The sequence below is a fragment of the Acipenser ruthenus genome, chromosome 1, assembly GCF_902713425.1.
Source record: "Acipenser ruthenus chromosome 1, fAciRut3.2 maternal haplotype, whole genome shotgun sequence".
NCBI classification, from domain to species: domain Eukaryota; kingdom Metazoa; phylum Chordata; class Actinopteri; order Acipenseriformes; family Acipenseridae; genus Acipenser; species Acipenser ruthenus.
In genome coordinates this window covers 53647483-53673782 of record NC_081189.1, presented here as the reverse complement: position 1 = coordinate 53673782, position 26300 = coordinate 53647483, and the positions used below count along the sequence as shown (strand labels likewise).

Genomic DNA, 26300 nt, shown 5'->3' with positions numbered 1-26300 from the left:
TTTGTACTCAAATGTGAGCCAATGTGTCTAGCTTTTGGGAGTTTTAGTTGTTTTTAAAGATAATAAATGGCAAACATTTAGAGAATATATATATATATATATATATATATATATATATATATATATATATTGTAACCGGTTGGTATTAGTTACGTATTATGTGTAGGATAGCCAGAAGGTGTAGAACAGGGTGAACAGATGGACGCCACACAGGAAATGCAAAACTACAGTGACTTTTATTGTGCTGCTGCTCTTTCTGCGTTATCCACAACACAACATAGAGTGTCCCTGTAGTCTTGAGGGAGTAAATCATACACGTAATATAGTTCAGGATTGTCTCAGGTCCGTCGCTCACCATCCACTTAAACCTCCTGGCGTGGAACTGCAAGGTGAGTAGGTTCAGCTTTCTAGTGGGCACTCCCAACCCTTATAAACCACAGTTGCTTTACTCCTGCTTCGCATAGATTTCCTCCAGTCCCCTCTAGAGGCAGTGTACAGACAGGCCACCCCTCCTCCAGTGAGCAAGTTGGTTCAGCTCTGCTGCTCCTGGTTTACAGAGGTCCTGGACTGCAGGGTGGACACGACTGCCCCTCCTGGTACTTGGTGGAAGTCCTTCATATGCTGCAGGACGTAAAGTTAAAAAGTATACCGTCCAGGGACCAATCCTTACAACTAATAAAACAGTACTTAAATAAAGCACACGGTGTTTTTCCTTCCACTGTTCACCGTGTGCACCAATCTCTGCTCCTCTCAGCCTTAGTTTTTCTGCAAGGTCCGGTCCTAAGTTTATTTGACCCTCTTTACCACCTTTCTCCATATTATTTTCTACGGGTGTCTCCGGACTGCAAATTGCCTGTCCAGTTTCAACTGTTAAAGCTTCTCTATTTACCCATGGCTTTAATAATTTAACATGATATAGCTGTTCCTTCTTACGCTTATCATCTTGGCGCACCTTATAATTTACTGGCCCCACTGCCTCGATAATTTCATAAGGTCCCTGCCAATGGGTAAAGAGCTTACTTTCTGGAGTAGGGACTAAGACCATCACTCTATCTCCAGGGTTAAACTGACGAACTTTAGCCAGTTTGTTATACTGCACTGCCTGTTTCCTCTGTGCCTGTTTAAGGTGACTGGTGACAATCGGAGTGACCCTATCTATCCGGTCCTGCATTTGGATAATGTGGTCCACTATATTTTTTCCTACTTTGTTTTGCTCCTCCCACGTTTCCCTGGCAACGTCTGATATTCCCCGTGGTTGACGCCCATACAACAATTCAAATGGCGAGAAGCCTGTGGAAGATTGGGGTACTTCTCTAACTGCAAACATTAAGTAGGGTAACAGTAAATCCCAGTCTTTCCCATCCTTGGATATCACCTTCCTTAACATTGATTTAAGGGTTTTATTAAAACGTTCGACTAACCCATCCGTTTGTGGATGGTAAACAGATGTTTTAATTGGCTTTATTTGCAGCAATTTACACAAATCTTTCATCAGCTTACTGACGAACGGGGTCCCTTGATCCGTCAGGATCTCTTTGGGGATTCCCACCCTAGAAAATACCTGGATTAACTCTTTGGCAATGGTTTTTGATGCCATGTTCCGTAAAGGAATCGCTTCAGGGTATCTAGTGGCGTAATCTAAAATTACCAGAACATATTCATGTCCCCTAGCTGATTTATTTAGCGGACCTACCAGATCCATAGCTATCCTTTCGAAGGGTACCTCTATAATAGGCATAGGCTATAGAGGAGCTCTGAAACTAGGTCTGGGGCTAGCTCTTTGACATTCAGGACATGATTTACAAAACCGTTCTACTTCTTTATTAATCCCTAGCCAATAGAACCTTTGCACTATACGTTGTAATGTTTTCTCACTTCCCAAATGGGCACCAAACAAATGATTGTGTGCTAATTTTAACACCAGTAAACGATATGCCTTGGGTACCAACAGCTGTTCTACTTGATTACCATTAATTACCGTAACCCTATACAACAAGTAATTTTTAATGAGATAATGCTCTTGTGGGTTAACAGTTACATTCTCCACGGGCACATCGTTAATAGAAACCACTTTCTCTCTAATGTTTATTAGCGTGGGATCCTGCGCTTGATCCCGCCCAAAATTCCTGGTTGAAGGTGAAAATGTATCATACCAATTATCTACCCCACCGTCATTTATCTCCACAACCTCTTCACCAGTTTCCTCTAATATGTCATTGGGGAAGCACTGGGTGCATACACCTTTCCCCGCCCTTTTTCCAACTTCTCCCACCAAGACATTTCTACCTGGTGACACTTTCCATTTTTCTAGGCGTCTTTGTCGACGACTCTTATAAATTTTATGGGGCCGTGGCCCTTCAAACAAGGATGCATCGCTAAATGGAAACAATGTTACCAGACTCTCAACCGTAGTATTCCCTACTGTATCTTTTAGCTTTGGGCACGCCAATTCCCTCTTTATGGTTACCAGGTCTTTGAATCCTGGATAATCTCTACCAAGGATTACACGATGGGGTAATCTGCGCACCACACCCACTCTCAGAGTGTACACTTGCCCTTGAAATAACACAGTAGCCAGAGTGGTGGGGTAACATTTCACATCCCCATGTATACATGTAATACCTATGGTGAAATTATTGCCCAATTGGTTTGTAGCTATTAAATCTGCTGCTACTAAAGTTAATGAGCTACCAGTATCAATGAGAGCGTTAACTATGGTTCCATTTATACCTACTTCTGCTACATAGGGAGCTTTGCCTTCCAGCTTCCCTGGTATTACAATGCTACCACAAAAGTGATGCCCCATATTGCACTGCATAGGCTCTTCCGTCTGCGGACAGTGCCTAGCAATGTGACCCATTGCTTACATTTATAACATCTGTAAAAAGAGCAATCAATTCCCTCTCGTTTACATGTTATACCACGCCCCGCCCCCTGCATTTGTCCCTTCACGACTGTATGCTGCTCTTCATTACCCCTTGTAGAGGGCTTACCCGTCTTGAAGTAGACTCGCTGCTTCCTTTCCACCGGGTCAGGCGCTGAAGTTTTAGGACTGGGGTACGTAGTTGTGCGCACCAACTCTTCGGCCGCTAGTTGGCGTTCCACCAATGAGATAAACTCATTCAGTGTAGTTGGATCTCCTTGGCCCACCCACTTTCTCATAGGCGATGGAAGGGCTCTGAGAAATCGATCCATCACCAGGAGATCAATAACCTGGTGACTGCTGTTCTCATCTGGTTTTAGCCACCGCTTGGCTAAGTGGATGAGATCAAACATTTGCGATCTTGGCGGTAGTGACATCTTGAAGCTCCATGCGTGATATTTTTGGGCTCTCAAAGCAGTAGTAATCCCGGCCCGGGCTAAGATCTCAGCTTTGAGTACGTCGTAACTGTCAGCTTCCTCTTGAGCCAGGTCAAAGTAAGCTTTTTGGGCCTCTCCAACCAGAAAAGGTGCGACAATTCCGGCCCACTTATCACGTGACCAGCCCTCTCGTATTGCAGTCCTCTCGAAGGCTAAGAGATAGGCCTCGATGTCGTCTCCGCTCGTCATCTTGTTCAGGACATGTGTTGACCTGATTGATGCATTGGTTGCAGATGGAGTAGAAGAAGTAGGGGCTATAGCCACTTGTTCCAAGCGTTGAAAAATAGCCACTCTTTCTACCCTTGCTTCATGTATCTGTTCATTCTGCAACCGGTTTGCTTCCTGTTGCGCACTGGCCATGTTTATCATGGTCTGTAGCAAGACGTCCATGTTTGCCATGTTCAGTGGTGTTCTACGGTCAGGTGGGTACTGTAGTTGAATCCTGCAGTTTTGGCAATCCCACCGCTGCCACCAAGTGTAACCGGTTGGTATTAGTTACGTATTATGTGTAGGATAGCCAGAAGGTGTAGAACAAGGTGAACAGATGGACGCCACACAGGAAATGCAAAACTACAGTGACTTTTATTGTGCTGCTGCTCTTTCTGCGTTATCCACAACACAACATAGAGTGTCCCTGTAGTCTTGAGGGAGTAAATCATACACGTAATATAGTTCAGGATTGTCTCAGGTCCGTCGCTCACCATCCACTTAAACCTCCTGGCGTGGAACTGCAAGGTGAGTAGGTTCAGCTTTCTAGTGGGCACTCCCAACCCTTATAAACCACAGTTGCTTTACTCCTGCTTCGCATAGATTTCCTCCAGTCCCCTCTAGAGGCAGTGTACAGACAGGCCACCCCTCCTCCAGTGAGCAAGTTGGTTCAGCTCTGCTGCTCCTGGTTTACAGAGGTCCTGGACTGCAGGGTGGACACAACTGCCCCTCCTGGTACTTGGTGGAAGTCCTTCATATGCTGCAGGACGTAAAGTTAAAAAGTATACCGTCCAGGGACCAATCCTTACAACTAATAAAACAGTACTTAAATAAAGCACACGGTGTTTTTCCTTCCACTGTTCACCTTGTGCACCAATCTCTGCTCCTCTCAGCCTTTGTTCCCCGTAGCTCAGAGATTTACCAGTCACTGACTTATATGCATTGTAAATCCACTCCGTTGAGTAAAACTATTAAACACGCTGTTACTTCACGTCCCACAGAAACAGACGCGCACTTTCTGCGTACACAAGCAGTGTGGTATTTTACAGCAGCGTCCACAGTGTTGTTAGTGCACCGAAGGAAACTTAACAGTCAGTCCCACATAGAATGCCAGTTCCCTCTACCACATTAACACAGACCGTCTGTCTGTAATTCAGTAATATGAGAGAATTGGTCTGGGGTCTGAATACTTTTGCAAGGCACTGTGTATATATATATATATATATATATATATATATATATATATATATATATATATATATACTGTATATATATATATAAACATGCTCGCAAGGCTACTGTGATTTGGGTGCAGTTTTGAATCACAAAGGGATCATCTAACAAGATGGAGAATGTAATTATACAAATATTAGTTCATAATTATAACAATAAGGTACACAAAAAATGACAAAGGTGAGCACCAAAATAGACACATTCTATCAGTATGTACATCAGTATGTTCAATATGTTACTATTTGTTATAATATTAAGTAAACATATATATATATATATATATATATATATATATATATATATATATATATATATATATTTATCATTACAAAAAATGTTATTAAACAAGATAATATTCAAAACATGTTGTATAGCGAAAACATCTGTAATATATGAAATGATTGTTTTTGGAGCAAAATAACTCAAACCTGTATGCTTGAAAGAAGGCCATACATTAGCCATAGATTCCAATTTACTGTATTTGTGTGTGTGTTTCTGGATATAGTATAGTTTTTTTTTCTTTTAGTGTGTGTATATAGTTTTTACTTTTTGATTGCTTTGTATTTTAATTCTGATATACAGTACGTTTTGTACAGTTAGTTTCTAGTAGTACATTGTTATGTTTGTTTGCTTTAACTGACAAACATTTGGGGAAAAAATGCAAATGTAATACCATAACTAACATATAACATATACTGTAAACTAAAAAGCAACGTAAATGCTTTGAACTTCATGTACTGTAGAGTGTTTTGAGCTTGAGAATGTTTTGAAAGTAAGTAGTGTGTTTTGAACGTAGAAGCAGAGTGTTATGAACGTGACCTGAGTGTGTTTTGAACGTACACTAAAAATACTCCCCAGTGAGTGTTTTGAGCGTACTACATTGGCGTATATTGCCTTTGCACGCACTATTGCGGGAGAGTAAGCATAGAGGAAGAACTAGTGACAAAGAAAATGATGAAAAAATATTTAAGCGGCGCTCAAAAACGTGATGTGTCAAAGAAAACTTCTGTGTCGATCTCCTGTCTTTTTACAATGGTTCCAAAAATGGGGGCCCACAAATCAGTTTGGCACCAGGCCCATAAAAGGTTAATCCAGCCCTGAGGGTAGTGAAAAAAAATCACTTTTATAACAAATATGATTTTTATACAGACAGTTCGCTTCCACTCACCTTCCCACCGAACACATTCATTTGTCACTCAAACTGCTTGCATTGTGTGATGGGCAGGGAGAGGCGACACTGATAAGGGCAGTGCGCTTATGATATAGCTCTAGTTGAGTAAAACAAAACAAGTTAATTTGCTGACCAGTAGAACACGGCGGAAGGGCTGACTTCATAATAGTGATGAATAGTGGGCAGTGATGTTGTTACCCTTGTAATGTATATGTAGTACATTATATGCAAGTTAAAATAAAAATGTAAGTCGCAATGGATAAAGGTGTCTGCAGCTAAATTACTTAATAATAAAAGTGATAAAGATGTCTGCTAATGACTAAATAATAATACAGATTAATTGGTTGGGGGGCCTCAGCCAGGATTTAGAATGTGTTGGGGGGGCTTGAGCTGAGAAAGTTTGGGAACCCCATTGAATGCATGCCTGTACAGGGCTCCCCTGGGTCCTAAACCCTGCTAGGTACAGACGGGGATTGTATTAACCACACACCGGCCATGACTTTTGTGGACATTAATGGTTTGCTGACAAGGTTTTTTTTTTTTGTTTTACTTGTGTATTAATCCACCCCCCCCCCCCCCCAAAGGATTGTGTTTTGTTTAAATTTCTCGACTTGTACTCGAGCAAATACAGTAACTCCTGACCAGGAAGCTGGTGATCGTTTTTCCTTAGTAAAATCAGGAAACATGCGTCTTGAAATGCGCTTTTCAGCAGCACGCCTCGACACAGTGAACATGCTAGTATACACGGTGTTTGAGAACATTATAGAGGTATCATTTAAACGAGCAGTGCTCTTTGATTACTGAGAAGCAGTCTGAAAACATCTTTTGAGGCTTTAAAATTAATACCTTACAACTTTCATCCCTAATGGCTAACAATCATTTTGCCGGGAAGCTTTCAGATCCTCAAAATCAACCTGAAAAAACATTGGTTGGCTATCTATTTAAAAGAAGATGGAACTGGAGAGTTTTATGATTCATATGGATGTCCACCGGATTTTTGATGAAAATGATTCGATGGTCTACAAATTTGTTCAACGAATCTATACATCTAAACCGTCTAGTGTAAACTGCTTTTTATGTGTTCAGTATGTAAATTCATGCCATGATTTTAAAAAGTGTTATAAATGTTAGAAAAGGGTTTAAATGTTTAGTGAATTAAAAATCAGAGAACCTTTTAAGATGAACAAAAATGTGTTTTTATTGTATAACAGCACAGAATTGTATAAAGATAACAAAAAATGAAAACATATATACATAATTTTGTAAAAACTGTATACATAAATGAAATACATACTTACAATTTTATAACCTAAAATGAATACATTTGTAAAAGACCCGAACCTAAGAAATGTCTGGTTTGAGTAGAATGTTTTTTATTTCTGTATCAAGACGACTTTCCACAGCATTTCTAATAGGCTGTGGTGTCGAGGGGGTTGGCTGTCTAAGTCTGTCAAGCTACTGCTGAGGGACGAGGAACTTTTTCTGAGTATGATCAATTTTTTTTATTTTAGCTCCGAGCTGCAAAGAGATTTGCCGTCTTTCTGGTTAAGTCTTTCTCTTCTTTTTAAGAGTTATTACATATATTTTTTTATAATGATCTGTTGTCTTTTGAGTTGTTTTAATTGTTTTGTGGTCAAGGGGATGTTGCGCTTTAAAGTGTTTAACACTATTTCAGCAATAGATTTGATAAGATCGTCCTGAGGCTTCTTGTAAAACAACTCTTCTCTACTGAGAAGAACCATTAACTAGTCTTTTAAGTATTGGAAGATTCCGTTTTTTCTGATCAACAAACCCACAGTGAAATAACAACTTTCAGAGAGAAACAAGATTAGTTATAAGCGTTTAGTCTTGGTGTTTTTCATTATATAAACAGGCCAATCAGGATGAAACAAACCAGACTGTATGTAACACAATTTTTGTTCCTGGGTAGTAAGTGTTATTTCCTAATTGCTTATGCCTCAAAAGTATAGAAAATGGCTATTATTCCCCACAAACTTTGCTTTTGTGACCAGGACAGTGATATTTTGAAATTTACCTATTTCCAATGAGAAAACGGGCGAATTTGTATCTTTTCGTTCACATAAAGTCAGAAAAAAACAACCTATGAATCCAAATTAACATGTATTTATACTAAAGTAATACAAAAATGACTACAAAAGATTTAGAAGTGAGTAGTTTTTCGAGATTTACGATTATACTGTAAATCACTTTCATGAATCAGCCCCCAAGTAGCCTGCCATCATGTTCTCGTTATACTGTCCTTGGTAGCGGCGTTCAAAGTCCAGTATATGCTGGTGGAAGCGCTCGCCTTGCTCCTCCGAGTACGCTCCCATGTTCTCCTTGAATTTATCAAGATGAGCATCAAGGATATGGACTTTGAGGGACATCCTACAGCCCATTGTGCCGTAGTTCTTCACCAGAGTCTCAACCAGCTCCACATAGTTTTCGGCCTTGTGATTGCCCAGGAAGCCCCGAACCACTGCGACAAAGCTGTTCCAAACCGCTTTCTCCTTACTAGTGAGCTTCTTGGGGAATTCATTGCACTCCAGGATCTTCTTTATCTGTGGTCCGACGAAGACACCGGCTTTGACCTTTGCCTGAGACAGCTTAGGGAAGAAGTCTTAAAGGTACTTGAAGGCTGCCGACTCCTTATCTAGAGCTCTGACAAATTGTTTCATAAGGCCCAATTTGATGTGCAGTGGTGGCATCAGCACCTTCCGGGGGTCCACCAGTGGCTCCCACTTGACGTTGTTCCTCCCCACAGAGAACTCGGTCCGCTGTGGCCAGTCCCGCCTGTGGTAGTGCGCCTTGGTGTCCCTGCTGTCCAAAAGGCAAAGATAGCAGGGAAACTTGGTAAATCCGCCTTGGAGACCCATCAGGAATGCCACCATTTTGAAGTCTCAAAATGCGTCTGCCGGATGCTTGCAGCCTCTTGATGCCATCTCAGAAAAATGCAGATATATATCCACTTAGGCAGCTGGAACTAAACTGAACTGGTGGACTTAAGGCCCCTGTATTTATACTACTATTTATATTACTGGAAAGTTCTAGAAAGTTCTAGAAGTTACTCCAAGTTTACTCAGCACTGAATCTATCTGGAATGTTCTGGAAAATAGGTAAATTTCATAATATAACTGTCCTGGTCACAAAAGCAAAGTTTGTGGGGAATAATAGCCATTTTCTATACTTTTGAGGCATAAGCAATTAGGAAATAACACTTACTACCCAGGAACCAAAAAAAAACAAAAACTTTGTTACACAGTGAATTCTTCAGGGGTTTGTGCTTTTAGATCTACCAAGAGATATCCGTAAGTTGCTTTTTTTCCGTCTTCAAAAGCTTCTAAAAAAAATTAGCGTTTCTAGGATACGGGCTAATGTGTTAATTTGAAGTTTGTCTCTGGGGTTTTTAAAAAGAATAATGTAATTGTCATTTAAGTTTATAGTACGACTCATTTTTCCTTGAAAAAAATAATTTTGAACCAGATACAATACACACTAATTTCTATGATGGCATCCTCCATTAAATCGTCTATAATGATTACATTGACTTTGTTAGGGGGCAGTAATGTATTGTTACACAAAGAGGCGGGTATTCCTTCATCAAATTTTTAATTTGTAAATCTACTCAGCAGGTCATTGTATAACGGTTGCCAGCAACTATAGCAGTATATGATGTTCTCAGGTACTTGGGACAAGATCTGAGGAGCGTTTTCTAAAAGTTTTCACAAAATAACTTCCCTGAACTAGACGGTCCAGATATTATGGCTGCAAAAGGGGTTCTTAGTCGCACATCAAAACCCGTATCAGTATCCATAAGTTAAAGTAGTGTAATCATGCAGCAACACCCTCTTATTATACATTCTTTTTTATTTCTGTAAATTTGGATGCCCCTAAACAAGATTTGCTCTGGGGGTGTATTTCTATCCGTCTGTGTAAAGTTTTGAATGGATCTTTTCAAAGATTTGACGTTGATTATTTTGGAATTTTCATAATTCAGAGTAATACCCTTTTAATTTCAGACACGTTTTACCTGTGCTCGACTTGTACCCATACATTTTTGGACCCATATGTTTCCCCCACCCCCTGACACAAATTCTGTAATGTATTCACCGGGTTTAAGCTCGCTAGTTAATTCCCCAAGATAATCAGCTAGATGAGTGACCCATTCACCAGGTTTACTCACGAAGATAACAGAATCTGTGTCGTGGTATAGACAATGATTCTGTAGACGATCCATTCGATTATACAGTTTTAACCGAGCGTAAGTGGTTGTAAAGATGGCGATAAAGATATTTACATTACCTGTGGGCGTGTGTGTATCAGAAGCATAACACCATTGAATCAACACCACTGTGTCACCAACAAAGAAAAAATGAGAAACCGGATATCTCTTAAAAGAAGATATTACAAAAACTGTTCAGGATCTTTGACCAAGGTGGTACTTAAAGAGTTTGTTTTTTGACCAAATTTACCCCAGAGAGAATTTAGAAACCATTTGGAAATTTGTCTTTTTGCGAGATTAACAGTGATATTTTGAGGTTCTAATTGAATCCCCTCTTTCAGAAAATAAAATACATATTCTCCTTCCGGTTCAGCTTTAACCCTTTGCGGTCCATTTATTAATTGCGCGTCAGGCACGCCAGGTCTAATTTATTTTCACACACGCAGTTAATTTATTTTCACAGTCAAACGGGTTTAAATGGCCCTGCATATCAACAAAGCACTCACTAGGCATCTCCAGCCCCGCCCCACCCTTTCGTTTGCTATAGCTTTCACCTATGTAAGAAAAAAATAATAATAATAATAATAGTCGTACATACCGATCAATCATCTTCTGATCACTCGTTTTATCACCAAACTCCTCAATAATGCGATCCAAGTCATTATTCTATTACAAATATCTCAAAAAAGCTCTGCAAATGTCTGTGTTCTCTGTGCGCTGACTCACAGTCAGCCAGCTTGTTTACTTACGACGCCCCGTTATCTGATACCAGGGCCATGTATGACTATTCATGAGATAAGCCTTTTTTTTTTTTTTTTTTTTTCGACTTGTCTCGGCTCCTGTCGTTCCCACTCGGCCATTGAATGGTTTTCTTGACTTTTTCCGGAGAAAAAACGACTAAAACCCGTTTTTTGCGTTTCTATAATGATGTCGGACAGGGTCCGACAATGGACCTGATAGGAATAATTGCAATGTCGGACCAGGTCCGACAATGGACCGCAAAGGGTTAACCATACAAAGGAAGAGATCACTTTGCTACGCCCCCTTTTGTACCGTCAATCATGACCCCTTGGTTAACTAGTGCAACCGCTCCAATCCGCGGCTGCTATGTCGTTTCCCTTCTGGGTTGATGATTTAGTGTATCCTAGCTCTGCCCCCTTTCTAGATGACCGACTTCCATCTAACCCTGAATTAATTAATTGTCTGGCCATCCAGTCCAGGGTACTCTCTTCCTTTTACACAGCGCCCTCACAGGTCAGGAGAGAGATTTATCACCAAGAATCATTTTGTCTCTGTCACAGGTACCCATTTTGCATATGATACTGCTATACTTTTATCCCTTTGCGGTCCATTTATTCAGCGCGACTCAGATGTGTCAGGTCCAATTTATTTTCACACACGCAGTTTATTTTAGACGTAAATTTAAAGGTATTTTTTCACTGTAAAACAGGCTTAAAAGGCACTGCATATCATCTCAGTACTGTATCTCCAGCCCTTCCCCACCCCTTGTTTGCTGTATTTTTCACATACCTCTACATAGTAGTGCATACCAATAAATCATCTCCTGATCACTCGTTTTATCACCAAACTCCTCAATAATGCGATCAAAGTCATTATTTTATTACTATAACATCTAAAAAAGCTCTGCAAATGGCTGTGATATTCTTTGAGTGCTGGATGCAGAAGCAGCTGTCTTGTTTGTTTATGTCCGTGTTATCTATGTGGTGTCGGGGCTATCTGTATTCATGAGATACGCCCCCTTTTTTTCGGCTTCTCTCGGCTCCTATCGGTCTCACTCGGCCATTGAATGGTTTGCTCGGCTTTTTCCAGAGAAAAAACAACTAGAAACCTGTTTTTTACATCTTTTTGACGATGATTGGACATGGTCCGACATTGGACCGGAAAGGGAAAATTGCAATGTCGGACCAGGTCCATTCTAAGATTGTCTGCATCGTTTCAGTCTGAAGCTGTGATTGTATGTGGGCATGTGTGTGTATGTGAGCAAGCTACTACGTCACAGCTTGCTCGAGAACTGCTTGTGTGTGAGGAGACAGGTGGTGTTACTCTCTGACTTTTCTGATTTCTGTTTATTATTTGTATGCTTAATAAAATACTACTATTAATTGAACATTCCTTGTCTGCGCGTGTACAGTGGCTCTCAAAAGTATTCACCCCCCCTTGGACTTTTCCACATTTTATTGTGTTCCAAAATGGAATCAAAATGGATTTAATTAGGAGTTTTTGCCACTGATCAACACAAAAAAAGTCCATAATGTCAAAGTGAAAAATCAAATCTACAATTTGTTCTAAATTAATTACAAATACAAAACAGAAAATAATTGATTGCATAAGTACAAACAGTGTCAATGCACTTCGAATATAGTGTAGTGTGCAACAGTGTCAGTACACACAATAACAAGTGTTAGTGTGCACAACATACACACAAAAATTAGTGTATGTGCACAATATGGACAGTGTCCATGCACAGCGCGGACAGTGTCGATGCACTTAAAATATAGTGTCAGTGCGCAATAGACAGCAGTGTACAGTACAGACAGTGTCAGAACACGAGACAGAGCATAGAGTATACTGATTGTGTACACAGTACTTAGTCACTCGGTACCAGTACTCCTGGTTAATTTGTTAATTAATGAGTTAATTAGTGATTACAGACACTCAGTACTAAGACTGTGCACTTGGTACCGACACGGTGCACCGAACGGTAACCTCAGTCCAGGTATTGGTACCAGGAGCTGGGGCGATAGCGTCGCAGTGACCGTTAGTGGTGTATTAACAGGGTAGTCCCCTTTGTAAGACAACCACTGGCTAACCTTCCAGTCAGTACAGACATGAGACTGGAAGCAGCCTGCCTGTAAAACAAGCTTTCGTAAGAGTGTGCTGATAGCGACACTAATACAGCATCAAGCTGCTAAAGCAGGCACGCCCACAGTAGCTGCTTGGTTTCGTTTCAGTCCTTACTCTGTAAAAAAAAAATACATATTGTAACAATATAGAAATAATATACACTATAATTTACACACAACTGGAACGCGAAGTGAACATGGAGTAAAATATTGCACAATCGAAGGAGTGCTAAGGATCCCAGGAAGGAATGGCATTTGATGCACAGGCTTCCCACGGGGCAATAGGCCCGTGGGAACAATAAACATCAGTCTTTGCTGAGAAACGTGATGATTTTCATTTAACTAAACAAACAAAACACAGCTCGTCTATATGTGTTTGTATTCATTGTATTAGATTGTAAGTTGAAAACGTGTGTCATACATATAAATAAATGTATTGTTCATAGCACAACAAAACTTGTGAGAATCAAAACTAAAAACAGGCTGATTGTAACAAATTAAGAAGAAATGAATATGAAGGCAGATCAGACAGACGAAATGTCTATTTTGTGTTTTGCCATCCGGGCAGTTTTGTGTTGGTCGGGCTTTTTCCCACTCCCTTGGGAATGGATAAATACAAATCATCGAGCACAGACTGTTCCTGCCTACAAAATCTTAAAATGTTCTATTAAAAGAAAATAACTTTTGAATTTCTATTTGTCTCTGACATGCTTTCCTGTAATTATGTATATCTTACATACACTGTAAAAGCCAGAAGATGTAATATGAACAAAAGGAAGTATGTAATTTTAATAACATTCATTTAGATCATGCATTTACAAAACAAATTATTTTGTGAAAGTAATGAATGCTTGCCTGTCTCAGGTCACACAAAATATTTTAAATCCTTTGCATATTTCAATGTCTCTGTCTGTCTTTCAGGTATGTGTTGATTCATCGAATCCTGAAACCAACGCCTGCATAAGCATAAGATCTTTTTCAATTACCACGCACATTGTTTTCATACTCTTATAAGTATGGCTTGAATTTTTCAGTGTTCATTTTCCTTTTAACGGTTTGCCTTTAAGTCTTAAGCCGCTACATCCTAATTATGAGAATATTCTGTTAAATTAGCGGGAAAGAACAACACAACACGAAACGGACACATTGGAAGCTACCTAGTTCCCAGACAAGTGCAAGAACGAAAAGCAAGTTAAAGTAGCAAATGGGGGAAGTGATTAATCTCATTGCTTGCTTTTGTGTTTGAATAATGAAGAAGGTGAAACAGAATCAGCAAGTCAATCAGGACATCAAGGTAAAAAGAAGCGACTTTGTTTATTAATTAAGTTTAATTAAGATATTGAATCGGCTCAAAACACGGTCACGTGAACAAAAATATAAACCTAAAACTTCAAGCCCTAGTTCTTTCCGTTTCAAAATGCTGTATCTACGTCTTTCTAGTGCCGAATTTTTCAGCAGTTTTTCTGGCACTTACTGTCTTTACAAGTTTAATAACTTTAATTCTGTCATTTACGGAAGACCTTTAGTTTCTCTACATTTTCTCTCTTCCTTTACAAGAGAGCGCTGTTGTTTTATTGATTAAGGATAAAAGACCGCTAAAATGGTTACTGTATTCCTTTGAATTTAGGACATACCATTTAAAACAATTTTTCTGATAACAATAGCCCTGTGTAAGGGTGCTTAATACAGGTTTGAGTCCATTGCTGGCTAAGAGAATTGTGGTCGCTGGTCGCGTTAGACAGGCGGTCGCTTAATACAGTTAAATAAAAGCACAAATATAATTGGGAGGAATTTGGTGACTTAGACCAGGTGGTCGCTAAATGAAGGTAGTCGCATGAGCATGTTTGACTGTGTACAAGTCTTAAATGTGCAAAATACTGCGAAAATAAATGAGTAGTTGGCTAATGACCACTCCAAATACAATAGGTACATTAGCTGTGTTAGCATGATAAAGTTCAAATTCCACTGGCCACTGTTTGGTCAATGGAATGGCCACTGTTTGGGTTAAGTGCAACACTTTATTATCACAAATGCAAGTACATTCAGTTCATTTACACAATAAAACATGCACACGAGACAATTATCTAACTCTACTTCGATGAATGTGAAGTACATATTTTTTTTCATTCTGCCACATCCAACCCTTAATCACCAAGTATTAATTATGATGTACAGGCTCTTAAGTATGTGTCATTTCTTGACCCATGCCAACACTTATATGCAATTAATTAAACCTTTTTGTATTTAAAAGTTACTACCAAAATCGCGGAAGTTAAGGACTTTTGATACCCAAAGACCATATGGTAAAGCTTAATGAATGCCTTTAATGTCATGTTATCCACTTAATTAAAACATGTGAAATTAAAGAAAATATTTTTAGGCTTATAGTAACAAAACTTAGATTGGTAGGACACATTCTCATGAATGAATAACTCAGATCAGCTTCTTGTAAAGTAAAATAAATAAATCTGATGGTTTGATCATTTTATTTAAAAGCATAGATATGCAGCAATGTATGTATTACATTTACATTCCATTTAAAGTCAAAGCTGACTTCTTCAGAGTCCCCTGTAGAATACGCCTGTACATTTCTCTCATTCATGTTGCCTTCTATTAGCACAAGCTCACCAACATCTGAAGCTGCCACCCCCCCCCCCCCCCCCCCCCCCACTAATGTTTTCTGCTCCATGATTCATGGTGGGCTGCAGACACTCCTTTTTTAAAAAATTCTGTCTTTATCCACACCATCACTCTCTTGTCTGAGCCAAACAGATTTTGATTCATGTGACCAAATTACTTTGCTGAATAAAGCTTTTGGCTTCTGGAGGTACTTTTTTGGCAAAAGCTAATCTTTTTTTTTTTTTTTTCTTGTTGATTGCACCGATGAAATGCTTCTTACTAGCAACCCAACCATTAAATCCCTTCTCTTTCACTCAGTTCTTACTGTTTGTGCTGACACCTTAACACCATATACTTCCACTAGCTCCTGCACAATATTTGAAGCACTCGCTTTTCTGTTTCTGCCTTACAGTTTTACATTTGTCAGTTTTTCATATATTTCACTGGGCGTGAGCTGGGGGGGGAAGGATAAGGCAGAAGAAGCAGCAAGGAGCAGTTAGTAGGACAGAATGTGGTTACTGACTGAGGGCGACGCTGTCGCACATCCCAGGGGCAGAGGACCCAGCAACCGAAACGGGATAGAAAGATGGTCACTGACTGAGGGCGGCGCTGCCAACACAACTCAGGGGCGAAGGACCCAGCGACCGAAGACAGGATAGAAAAGGGGTCACCGACTGGGGCCGACACTGTCGACATCCCAGGGGCGAAGGACCCGGCAACCGAAAACACATATGAGGGTTAAGACTTGGAAAGCTGCCCCTCGGGAGGAGATGAGGGAGGTACCCAGCATCTGAGGCTTCTGTAAGGGGCGCTCGTAAAACCCCTGATTGGCCGAGACGTCACGCTGCCTGGGACCTGAAAATAAGGACAAGCATTGAGGTTAGTATAGGACTCGGCACGAGTGACCACGTCCTGAAGAGAGGCAGAATAGAAGAGAGCCTCGAGTGAGATAAGATGAGCGCAGGAGCTGTGACAGGACAGAGTTTGGCCGGGGGTCCGCTCTGACTCACGCGGTGAGAACCCCTGAAGGTAAGGGAGGCGGCTGCCTAGCCCTGAGGTCGGGGAAGTGAGCCTCACTTGCCCCCCAAAGGATGGACCCCCATCACCTCACGAAAACTCCCACACCGTGAGACAAACAAAAGACAGCACATGCCAACACATAACATAGACAAAAGACCAGAAGGACGAACAGGACGAACAGAGGGAGATTAGTAAATTTGTTAGTAGGATGTGACTATGTGTATATCTGCCGCTCAGTGGAGAGGAAAAAAACCCTTGAGGCGGATTAGGGGAAAACCTCTGGTGGCCCCGGCGAACAGGTAGCCCCCACTCCGGGCATGCTAGCGATTTTAAAATGGGCTGCAACTATATCGGAGGGAGATGAATGAACTTAATAATCTACTGCGGAAGAGGACCAGCGGCCCATGGTCTTGATCAGACTGTGGTTGATGCTGGCTCTTGCAGCGGAGGTAGCTGCACCTATATGAAATTAATGGGGAGAATACAGCTGAGGAGGGAGGCTTGCTCTAGAAAGGAGGGTGGAGAGGTGGGCTGATTAGGAGATCTTCGTCGCTGCAGGGAAGCTTGAAGCTGAAGGAACTGTGAATTCTGAGCTTCTGAGGAAGCTGAAGAAGGCTGTGATTGATGTTGGCCCTCGCAGCAGAGGGGGCTGTGCCTACGGAATGACCTTTAGATTTGAATAATAAATATTCTAGACATGTTTAGGACAGATAGTCATGAATATAAATAAGTTAACGCAGTATTTAGATGTCATGGTTCGGCGCGTTGAATTCGTCTCAGTTGTGAAAGCGCAGCAACAGGAAGCCGGAAGATTGCAGTGCCGAGGCGCAGAGCACGCAGAGCCTGATGAAGCTGCCTGGTCACCATGACGACTTACCACTCCCCGCAGTCACTCAATTAGGGCGTTGCCGTGGTAACCATAGTCTGTGAGGCGCCGGTGGAAAAGTTACAGTACAATAGTGTCGTTGGAGAATGTTGTGACTAGTCAAGTCACGAGCCGCCATTGGTTAAAAATGGAGTTTAGAATGGGCTGGATACATCTTTAAAAGGTTGAACGTAGCTGATGGAGGTCCAGGGCAGGATCTTCTGATGGAACGGTAATTGTGCTGGCTCTGTGGGAGCGGGGGAGGGGCATCTGATTGCAGGCGAGGAGTAAAGAAAGATTCCGCCGACAAAACTTCGTAGTAGAATTAAATAGAGCTAAGGTAAGGCAATCGCAGACAACGGGAATGTCGATGTCATGTCGAAGGAGCTTGAAAGTTTAACGGAGGACCAAACTTTCTGATAAGGTTGCAGACAAGTTGAGTAATGAAGCTGCGCTTTGGACGGAAATGATGCCGAGGTGGAGACTGGATGGAACAGGAAAGAGTAACGTTGGAGCTCTTGGAGCCGAAAAGAGAAGCTGAATGAAAAGAAAGAGCACCTGAGCAGGTAAGAAAATGGCTGATAATATCTTGGCAGCGATGTGCAGAGAAACGACCTGCGTGAGCAAGGCAACGAAGTTTAGATATTAGCGGTGAAGCACGAAACGACGGCGTCTAAGCGTTTGCTACAAAAACGAAACACTAGACAGAAAAGGTGCAGGTGATCAGGTCTTAAATAGTAAATAGATACTAATTAAACCTTTTTATTTATAATAAACCGGCGCAAGCAAGCGCTTTCATCATTTCATTTCATCTGATATAGCGGCACGGCGAGCGGCGCTCGTCTGTGCTCGTCCGTGTCTTGTTCTGCCTTGGCCTTCATCATCCGCATTGTTGCTGACCGGTTTCTCTCCCACCTGGACTAATAATTATCTACTCTGGAACCACTACGAATAACCAGTTCACTTTCTTTCTTTCTGTTTTCCCCTGTACCCTACCTAAACTAATCTACTCCCACTCCTTCCACCCCCCCTGCTTCAGTTTAGACCCTGTAGCCAATGCCCAGACTCAGTGTGAGAGAGTCTGCCTCACCACTTCTCTTCCCTCTTTCCCCCCTAGGTATCCCCACCCCCTGTTCCTGTTTAAGTGAGAACATTCAGGATTTCACCATTTCATTGGGCTCTGTGAGAGCGAGTTCTTCACCCATGTCCCTCCCCTACCCCCTCCCCCTCCCCTTTCCTTTATCATTTTACTCCTCGCTCAACTTTTCCCTGCCCCTGGCAACCGGAGTCACTCTGATCACTACTCCTCCTCAGTCCTTACCCCAGACCCCTTCATGCCTCCCAGTACCCTCCTTACATTTCACATCCCCCTCCTTCCAATCTCTCCCCGCCACAAAGTGATCAACCTCCGTCGCTCCATTCCCTCCAACCTGATTCACCTTTCCCTTTCAGCAAAATCTCCCCTTCCTTATCATCACCTGACCTCCCAAATCCTTGAACCTCCCCCCCATCCCTCCCTAATCAAACTGGGCCTCTGGAATGCACGCTCAGTTTGCAACAAACCCGCAGCTACCTTAGATGCCTTCCTTTCCCTCCACCTTGATGTCCTTGCGCTCACTGAAACTTGAATCTCACCACACAACACGGCCACCCCTGCTGCCCTCACCTCCCCAGTCACCACTTTCTACCATACCCCTCGCCCAGCTGGTAAAGGCGGCGGTATTGACTTTCTTACACCCTCCTCCTGGACCCCTGCACCTTCTCCCCCAATTATTACCACCTTTCCCTCTTTCGAGTACCAACTTACCTCCTTTACCTCCCCCTACCGCATTACCTTCCTTGTCATCTATCGTCCCCCTGGCCCTCCCTCCGCATTCTTCGACCATCTTGATTGCCTCCTCTCCTCCCTCCTACCCCTCCCTCACCCATTCATTCTCCTAGGAGATTTCAACCTCCATCTACATTGCTCCCCCATTGCTTCTGCCCTTCTCCCCCTCACCAACTCATTTAACCTCTCGCTTCTCCCTTCGCCCCCTACCCACACCTCTGGTAATACCCTCGACCTTATCTTCCTCTCCGACTGTAAGGCAACATCATCCACCATAACTGCCCCCCGACCCCCCTCTGATCTTCTCCTCCTTTCCCTCCACTCTGCTACCCTTGCTCCCTGTCCTCCGTCATAATCTCCGTACTCTAGACACCAGTTCCCTGATCTCCCTTTCCTCTTCGCTGCTTCCCTCCATCTCTGACTTCTCTTCCCTTCACCTGGACTTAGCCTCTGCCACCCTATCTAGTGCGCTATCCTCTTCCCTTAACTCCCTAGCCCCCTTATGTCCTTATTCTCCTTCACATAGGCCTTCTCAACCATGGCTCACTCTCTCCCTTAAATCAGACCGACGTTCATTGCGCCGGGCTGAGCGACTCTGGAAGTCCTCTCCCTCACCTTTGAACCTCCAAACCTATCATTCCCTCCTTTCTAATTTCCTCTCTGCTTTGAAACTAGCCAAACATGACTACTTCCAAACTCTCATCACTGCTTTGGCTCCCCATCCCCGTCAGCTTTTCTTAACCCTCAATAAACTACTCCGTCCCACTTCTTCACCCCAATCTTCTGTTCTCCCAACCCTTACTGCTAGTGATTTCTCTCACTATTTCACAAACAAAATCAGTACTATTCGTCTACACCTCCAGACTCTCCCCCAGACTAGCCCCCATCCCCAGCTCCCCATTCTACCTCCATTTGACCCTAGTGCCCCCTTTACTGACTTTCCCCCCACATCTTATTCTGAACTCTCCTCCATCATTTCAAAGGCCCACCCAACCTCTTCCCCCCGGATCCTGTCCCTGCTTCCCTCCTTCCCCCTTTACTCCCTCTTATCCTCCCCTATCTAGTCTCCCTCTTTAACTCCTCCCTGTCCACCGGTATCTGCCCTGCTGCTTTTAAATCAGCTATCATCATTCCTCTGTTAAAAAAACCCACTCTTGACCCTGCCCGCCCTGCCAACTACCGCCCAATCTCTATCCTTCCGTATTTTTTAAAACTCCTTGAGCGTCTAGTTCACGTACGCCTATCACAATACATATCCGTCAACTCCCTCTACCCCCGATTCCAATCTGGTTTCCGTCCTTCCCATTCCACGGAGACTGCTCTCCTCACTGTCCAGAATCATCTGGCAAACTCCTCTCACGCTGGCCTCTCTTCAATTCTCATTCTCCTTGATCTCTCCTCTGCCTTTGACACAGTCGATCATCCCATTCTCCTCTCCACCCTTTCCAACCTCGGCATTTCTGGAACACCCCTCAGCTGGCTGCACTCATACCTATCTTCCCGCACCTCTGCTGTTGCTTTCAACAGCTTCACTTCTCCCTCCCCTCTGACTGTTGGTGTTCCCCAGGGCTCTGTCCTCGGACCCTTGTTATTCTCTCTGTACACCTCACCTGAAGCTCTAATCTCTTCATATAACTTCCCCCACCATTTCTTTGCTGACGACACCCAGATTTTCTTTTCCTTCCCTTTCTTCACCCCTGACCTTTCCGCCCCTATAACTGCTTGCTTGACTGCTATCCAATCTTGGATGGCACGCCAATACCTCCTCATCAACCCATCAAAAACTGAAATCCTTTTCTTCCCCTCCCGTTCTCCCCCCCTCCCACCCCCACCATTTCATTTCCTCCCCTGTCCCTCATTCCGGTTAACTCTGCTCGCAACCTCGGCGTCATCTTTGACGCGACCCTTTCCTTTGCTGACCATATCTCGGCCACTACACGCACCTGCCGATTCCACCTATTCAACATCCGCAAAATACGCCCCTCCATCTCTTTCTCTGCCACTAAACTCCTGGTTCATGCTCTCATCTTCACCCGCCTCGATTACTGCAACTCCTTCCTCCTTGGCCTTCCCTCCTACGCCTTCACACCACTACAGCAAATTCAAAACGCCTCTGCCCGTATCATATTCAGCCTCCCTCAGATCCTCTCATACCTCCCCTCTTCTCCACCAGCTACACTGGCTCCCTGTTTACTATCGCTGCTTATTTAAATTCCTTACCTTAGTCTACAAATCCCTCCATGGTCTCGCCCCACCCTATCTGGCTGCACTTATCACTTACTATGTTCCCTCCCGTCCCTTACGCTCTAAAACTCTGTTGTCCCTCTCGGTCCCACTCTCACCCTGTGCCCAATCCTGTTTCTGTTCCTTTTCCCTCCTGGCTCCCCTTCATTGGAATAAACTCCCACTCCATATAAAACAGTCCCCTACACTACGCAGTTTTCGCTCCTCCCTTAAAACTCATCTTTTCACCCTAGCCCATCCCACTGCGTGTCCTAGCCCCTAACCCCCAGTCAGGACCCTGCTTGCTTGCCCAACCCTGCCCTAGCCTCTGTTCTCACTGTAGCACCACTCTACTTACTCACCCTTGCCCAATAAATGTACCTTCTTCCTTCATCTTTTCTTTTGAATGTACCGTTTAGTTTATAAATTGTTCAGCTCCTTGGTTAAAGGCGCTATATAAATAAATAAATATAAATAAATAAACAAATAAATCTGTCTGTGTTATTCATTTCTTGGATCTGACGGCACCACTCAGCCAGCCGTGTGACAAGGAGCTATGAACTATTTGACACTGCTCTTTTTAATAAAATCTAAGCAAATGTTCTGCAGACATGATTTTTTTTTTTTGGAAGAAGTACTTGTTTATCCACTAAGTGAGATGAGTCAGATTGAATCTTGGTGAGCTGATAGATCTAGGGACGCCAAGCAAATCTAAGATCTTTGCTTCCACTCTCAGCTCAACACTAAGTTATTGACCAACAGCAGGTGGAGAAGATTAAAAAGCACTAGTTTAATGTTTATACAGAGTAAAGTCAATGAGGTACTTGCACAGTTCTCCTAGCCAATGACAAATCAATATGGCATTTTCCAAGAAACAGTTCAGTTATTAATAAAGATGTATTGAATAAAATGTAAAAATAAATGTGCAGGCTTTTTATTCTAATCCTTCAGGACAGATTAACCAGAACCTGATCAATTAAATTAAATTACAGAAGTATCACCCACCCTGATATTAAAAAAAGAAACCATAGGTGTTCCTAGATAACTGTACACGACTATTTTTCCAGTCATGACTGAAATGAAATGATACCAATTTGTGTTGATTTAATGTGCTGCAATTTACATAGGTGAACATGAAATGCCGGTGCTAGTTTAGTCATCTAGACAAGCATGCTAAATAGAAGAAGTAAAAAAAGATATAACTAACATTATGTTCAGAAGTGCAAAGGACAATTTAAATGCATGAACCTGTCTAAATATAATATATACTGGATGCTTGCTGTAATTCTAGGAATGAGGTTCAGCCCACTACACGAACCAATGTTATATAGACCAAGCCCACCCTCCACTAAAGGTTCTGAAAGTCTTTCTCCCGCTCATCCCACCTCCTCCTTTGTAATAGTATCTTCCTTCTGGGGTGTTGATGGTCATCCATAATCTAGCCTTGGCTGACCTTTGACATAACCCTCGCACCTCAATTGAGGGTGGCTCCTGCTGGTCCAGAAGGCGAGATCCTGGGCCAAATAGTCTTTTCATCCTACACTACATTTTATAATACATTTAGCAATGCTGCTGTGCCTTGATCTTTGAATATACATAAAGATTTCTTCTTTTGTAGTATTTTAATTCAAAGTATTTGAGATTCTGAAACCTTATAAAATCAGACAAATCCGCCCTTCTCTTACCAAATCATCTCTAATGTCAATGCAGTGGTCATTGATAGAATGTGATATTTTGACATAGCAATGGCATTACAACCAAATCAGTATTTCTTCAGAAAAGCTGGAATGATTCTGCTGGAGTATATGTAGGGGGATTCTTATATTCATATTATAATGCATCATTGGTAATTTAAAACTTTTATTTAAGGACTTTCTTGCAAAGAAAGGTAGCGTAAAGAAATGTCTTCCACCTTTGACTGTGCTTGAAGATTTTCTATGATCACATTGGGTCAAATATTATGTACATTATATGTGATTTTTGGTCCCTGGAGTTTGCAAATGCACAAAATGAGTGCTGAAAGCTTTAAGTCTTTTTTGTAAATTGACACTATCTGGAGCTCAGTTATGAGTTTCTAAGTATGTTCTCAGTGGTACAACCCACATACACACAGTGACATTATTGGGTCTAAAGGTGCAGGGATAAACACTGGGGCCTCAGGAATTATAAATTCAAATCTTCCAACAAATATGGCATTAAAGCATAAGTTTCCAGTATGAAATGTATGGAATTGGGGGAAAAAATAAACATATTCACGATTTTCTTATATTCACTTATACTGTACTGTAGGGTGTCATGTTTATTTTAAGCAGGTGGATAGGTATAATACATAATGTTTACATAGCACATAAGACGACATTAGCCTAGATGTACCGTGGGGTATGAAAACAGCAGGTATTAAAAATCTTATTCACTCAAAATATATTAGAAATGCGATGACCAGAAGCTAGCCCAACAGCACAGGTTCCCCTCAGCGATAGGGCATTGATTTAGTAATCAGCACCGTCTTATTTACAAGTTTAATCTGGTATCCAGTCACTGTCAGTATGAGGTAGGCATAACAATAAAGTTCACACTGTGAAATGGACAATTTGAGTTAAGGAGCAAAATTTACTTTTGCACGGGCCCCATTTTACACATGAAAATACTGGTTTACACCCTTCACAGTGCCTTTAAATCATGCATCTAAACTAATAAACTTTTTTGTGGTTATTTGTACACAGAAACTGAATTTTGGCATGCAACAACAACAAAAAAAACCGATATGAATTAATATCCAATACCATGTACAGCATAACCTCAGCTGTGACTGTTTGATCATACAGAAGCCATATTTTAAAGATAACTACAATATTAAATGGTGCAGTGGTTAGTACTAGGTGCCTTTCAATTATCAGTTAGTTGCTACAGGTTTTTCTGTCAGAAGGGATGGATTCTATTTGGTTTCAATGGGGACAAGGGTGTGTAGGTCTGTCTAATGAAATCTGTTTGAGAGAAGTTGGGAGAACTTTACAGCAGATATGTTTACTATGACACTGTTGTCGTATTTTTGTCAAACCATATATATGTTGGTTTACCTTGTTTTTTAAAGGGATCAACACCTTTGCCTGTGTCGTGCAGGTGGGTCTCATTGTATTTTAATTTAGCTGGTGCTATACTAAATTCTAATTGCTGTAAAGTGTAATAAAAGTTCAAATTAAAAATACATTTGGAAAATGTATTTTTTAAATTACTGTTAACAATATAGCAAAGCAAAATAGTGCAGCAATCTTTTAAAAGCAGCTTAAGGTATTTCAAATAAATATTAATTACAATCAAGCACCACAAATCAGTCAGTAATATTCCTTGTGTTCTTGTCACACTTTTCACTGTTAATAAACTGTTTATTTTCACTGTGTGTGACAAACTACAGTCATGCATCACAGGGAAGAGAATGTACCATTTTGGCTTGTCAAAAGTCATTGTAAACAGTTAGTGTTTGCCCCTTAAACCATTTTGGGAATAAATATAAGAACATAAGAAAGTTTACAAACGAGGCCATTTGGCCCATCTTGCTTGTTTGGTTGTTAGTAGCTTATTGATCCCAGAATCTCATCAAGCAGCTTCTTGAAGGATCCCAGGGTGTTAGCATCAACAGCATTACTGGGGACTCTCACAATTCTCTGTGTAAAAAAGTGCCTCCTATTTATGACCCCTGGTCCTTGTTTCTTTTTTCAGGTCGAAAAAGTCCCCTGGGTCGCCATTGTCAATACCTTTTACAATGTTGAATGCCTGAATCAGATCACCGCTTAGTCTTCTTTGTTCAAGACTGAATAGATTCAATTATTTTAGCTTGTCTGCATACAACATGCCTTTTAAACCCAGGATAATTCTGATCGCTCTTCTTTGCACTCTTTCTAGAGCAGCAATATCCTTTTTGTAACGAGGTGACCAAAACTGAACACAATATTCTACATGAGGTCTTACTAATGCATTGTAAAGTTTTAACATTACTTCCCTTGATTTAAATTCAACACTTCTCACAATATATCCAAGCATCTTGTTGGCCTTTTTTATAGTTTCCCCACATTGTCTAGATGAAGACATTTCTGAGTCAACATAAACTCCTAGGTCTTTTTCATAGATTCCTTCTTCAATTTCAGTATCTCCCATATGATATTTATAATGCACATTTTTATTGCTTGCGTGCAGTACCTTACACTTTTCTCTATTAAATGTAATTTGTCATGTATCTGCCCAGTTCTGAATGCTGTCTAGATCATTTTGAATGACCTTTGCTGCTGCAACAGTGTTTGCCACTCCTCCTATTTTTGTGTCGTCTGCAATATATGCAATTCCTTTTTTCTCTTTTAAATGATTGGTTTTTTTGTGTGTTGTTGCAGGAGGAGCCTTTTGTGATGGTGTCTGAAAATGTCCTGGGGAAACCAAACAAATACAGAGGCTTCTCTATTGATGTCCTGGATGCTTTATCAAGTTACCTGGGGTTTAAATATGAAATCTACGTGGCCCCGGATCACAAATATGGAAGTCCACAGGCAGATGGGGCCTGGAATGGCCTGATAGGAGAGTTGGTTTTCAAGGTGAGCTAAATAGAAAATGATTTTAGTACATATTTGATGTTTTGCCAGTGAGGTTATAGGGCATGTATTGCGATGCCTTATTTTTTCAATTAAAGTAAACCACACAAT

The 26300-nt window shown here is 41.6% G+C and overlaps 1 protein-coding gene across 1 annotated transcript in view; it reads left to right on the top strand.

Moving 5' to 3' along the window:
* Window positions 1–26300, top strand: part of LOC117421151 (glutamate receptor ionotropic, delta-2-like) — a 662598-nt gene that overhangs the window by 518847 nt on the left and 117451 nt on the right. Inside the window, exon 10 of the mRNA XM_034035144.3 lies at window positions 25995–26192. Within this exon, the coding sequence (XP_033891035.1) occupies window positions 25995–26192 (198 nt within the window). The remainder of the gene's footprint in view (window positions 1–25994; window positions 26193–26300) is intronic.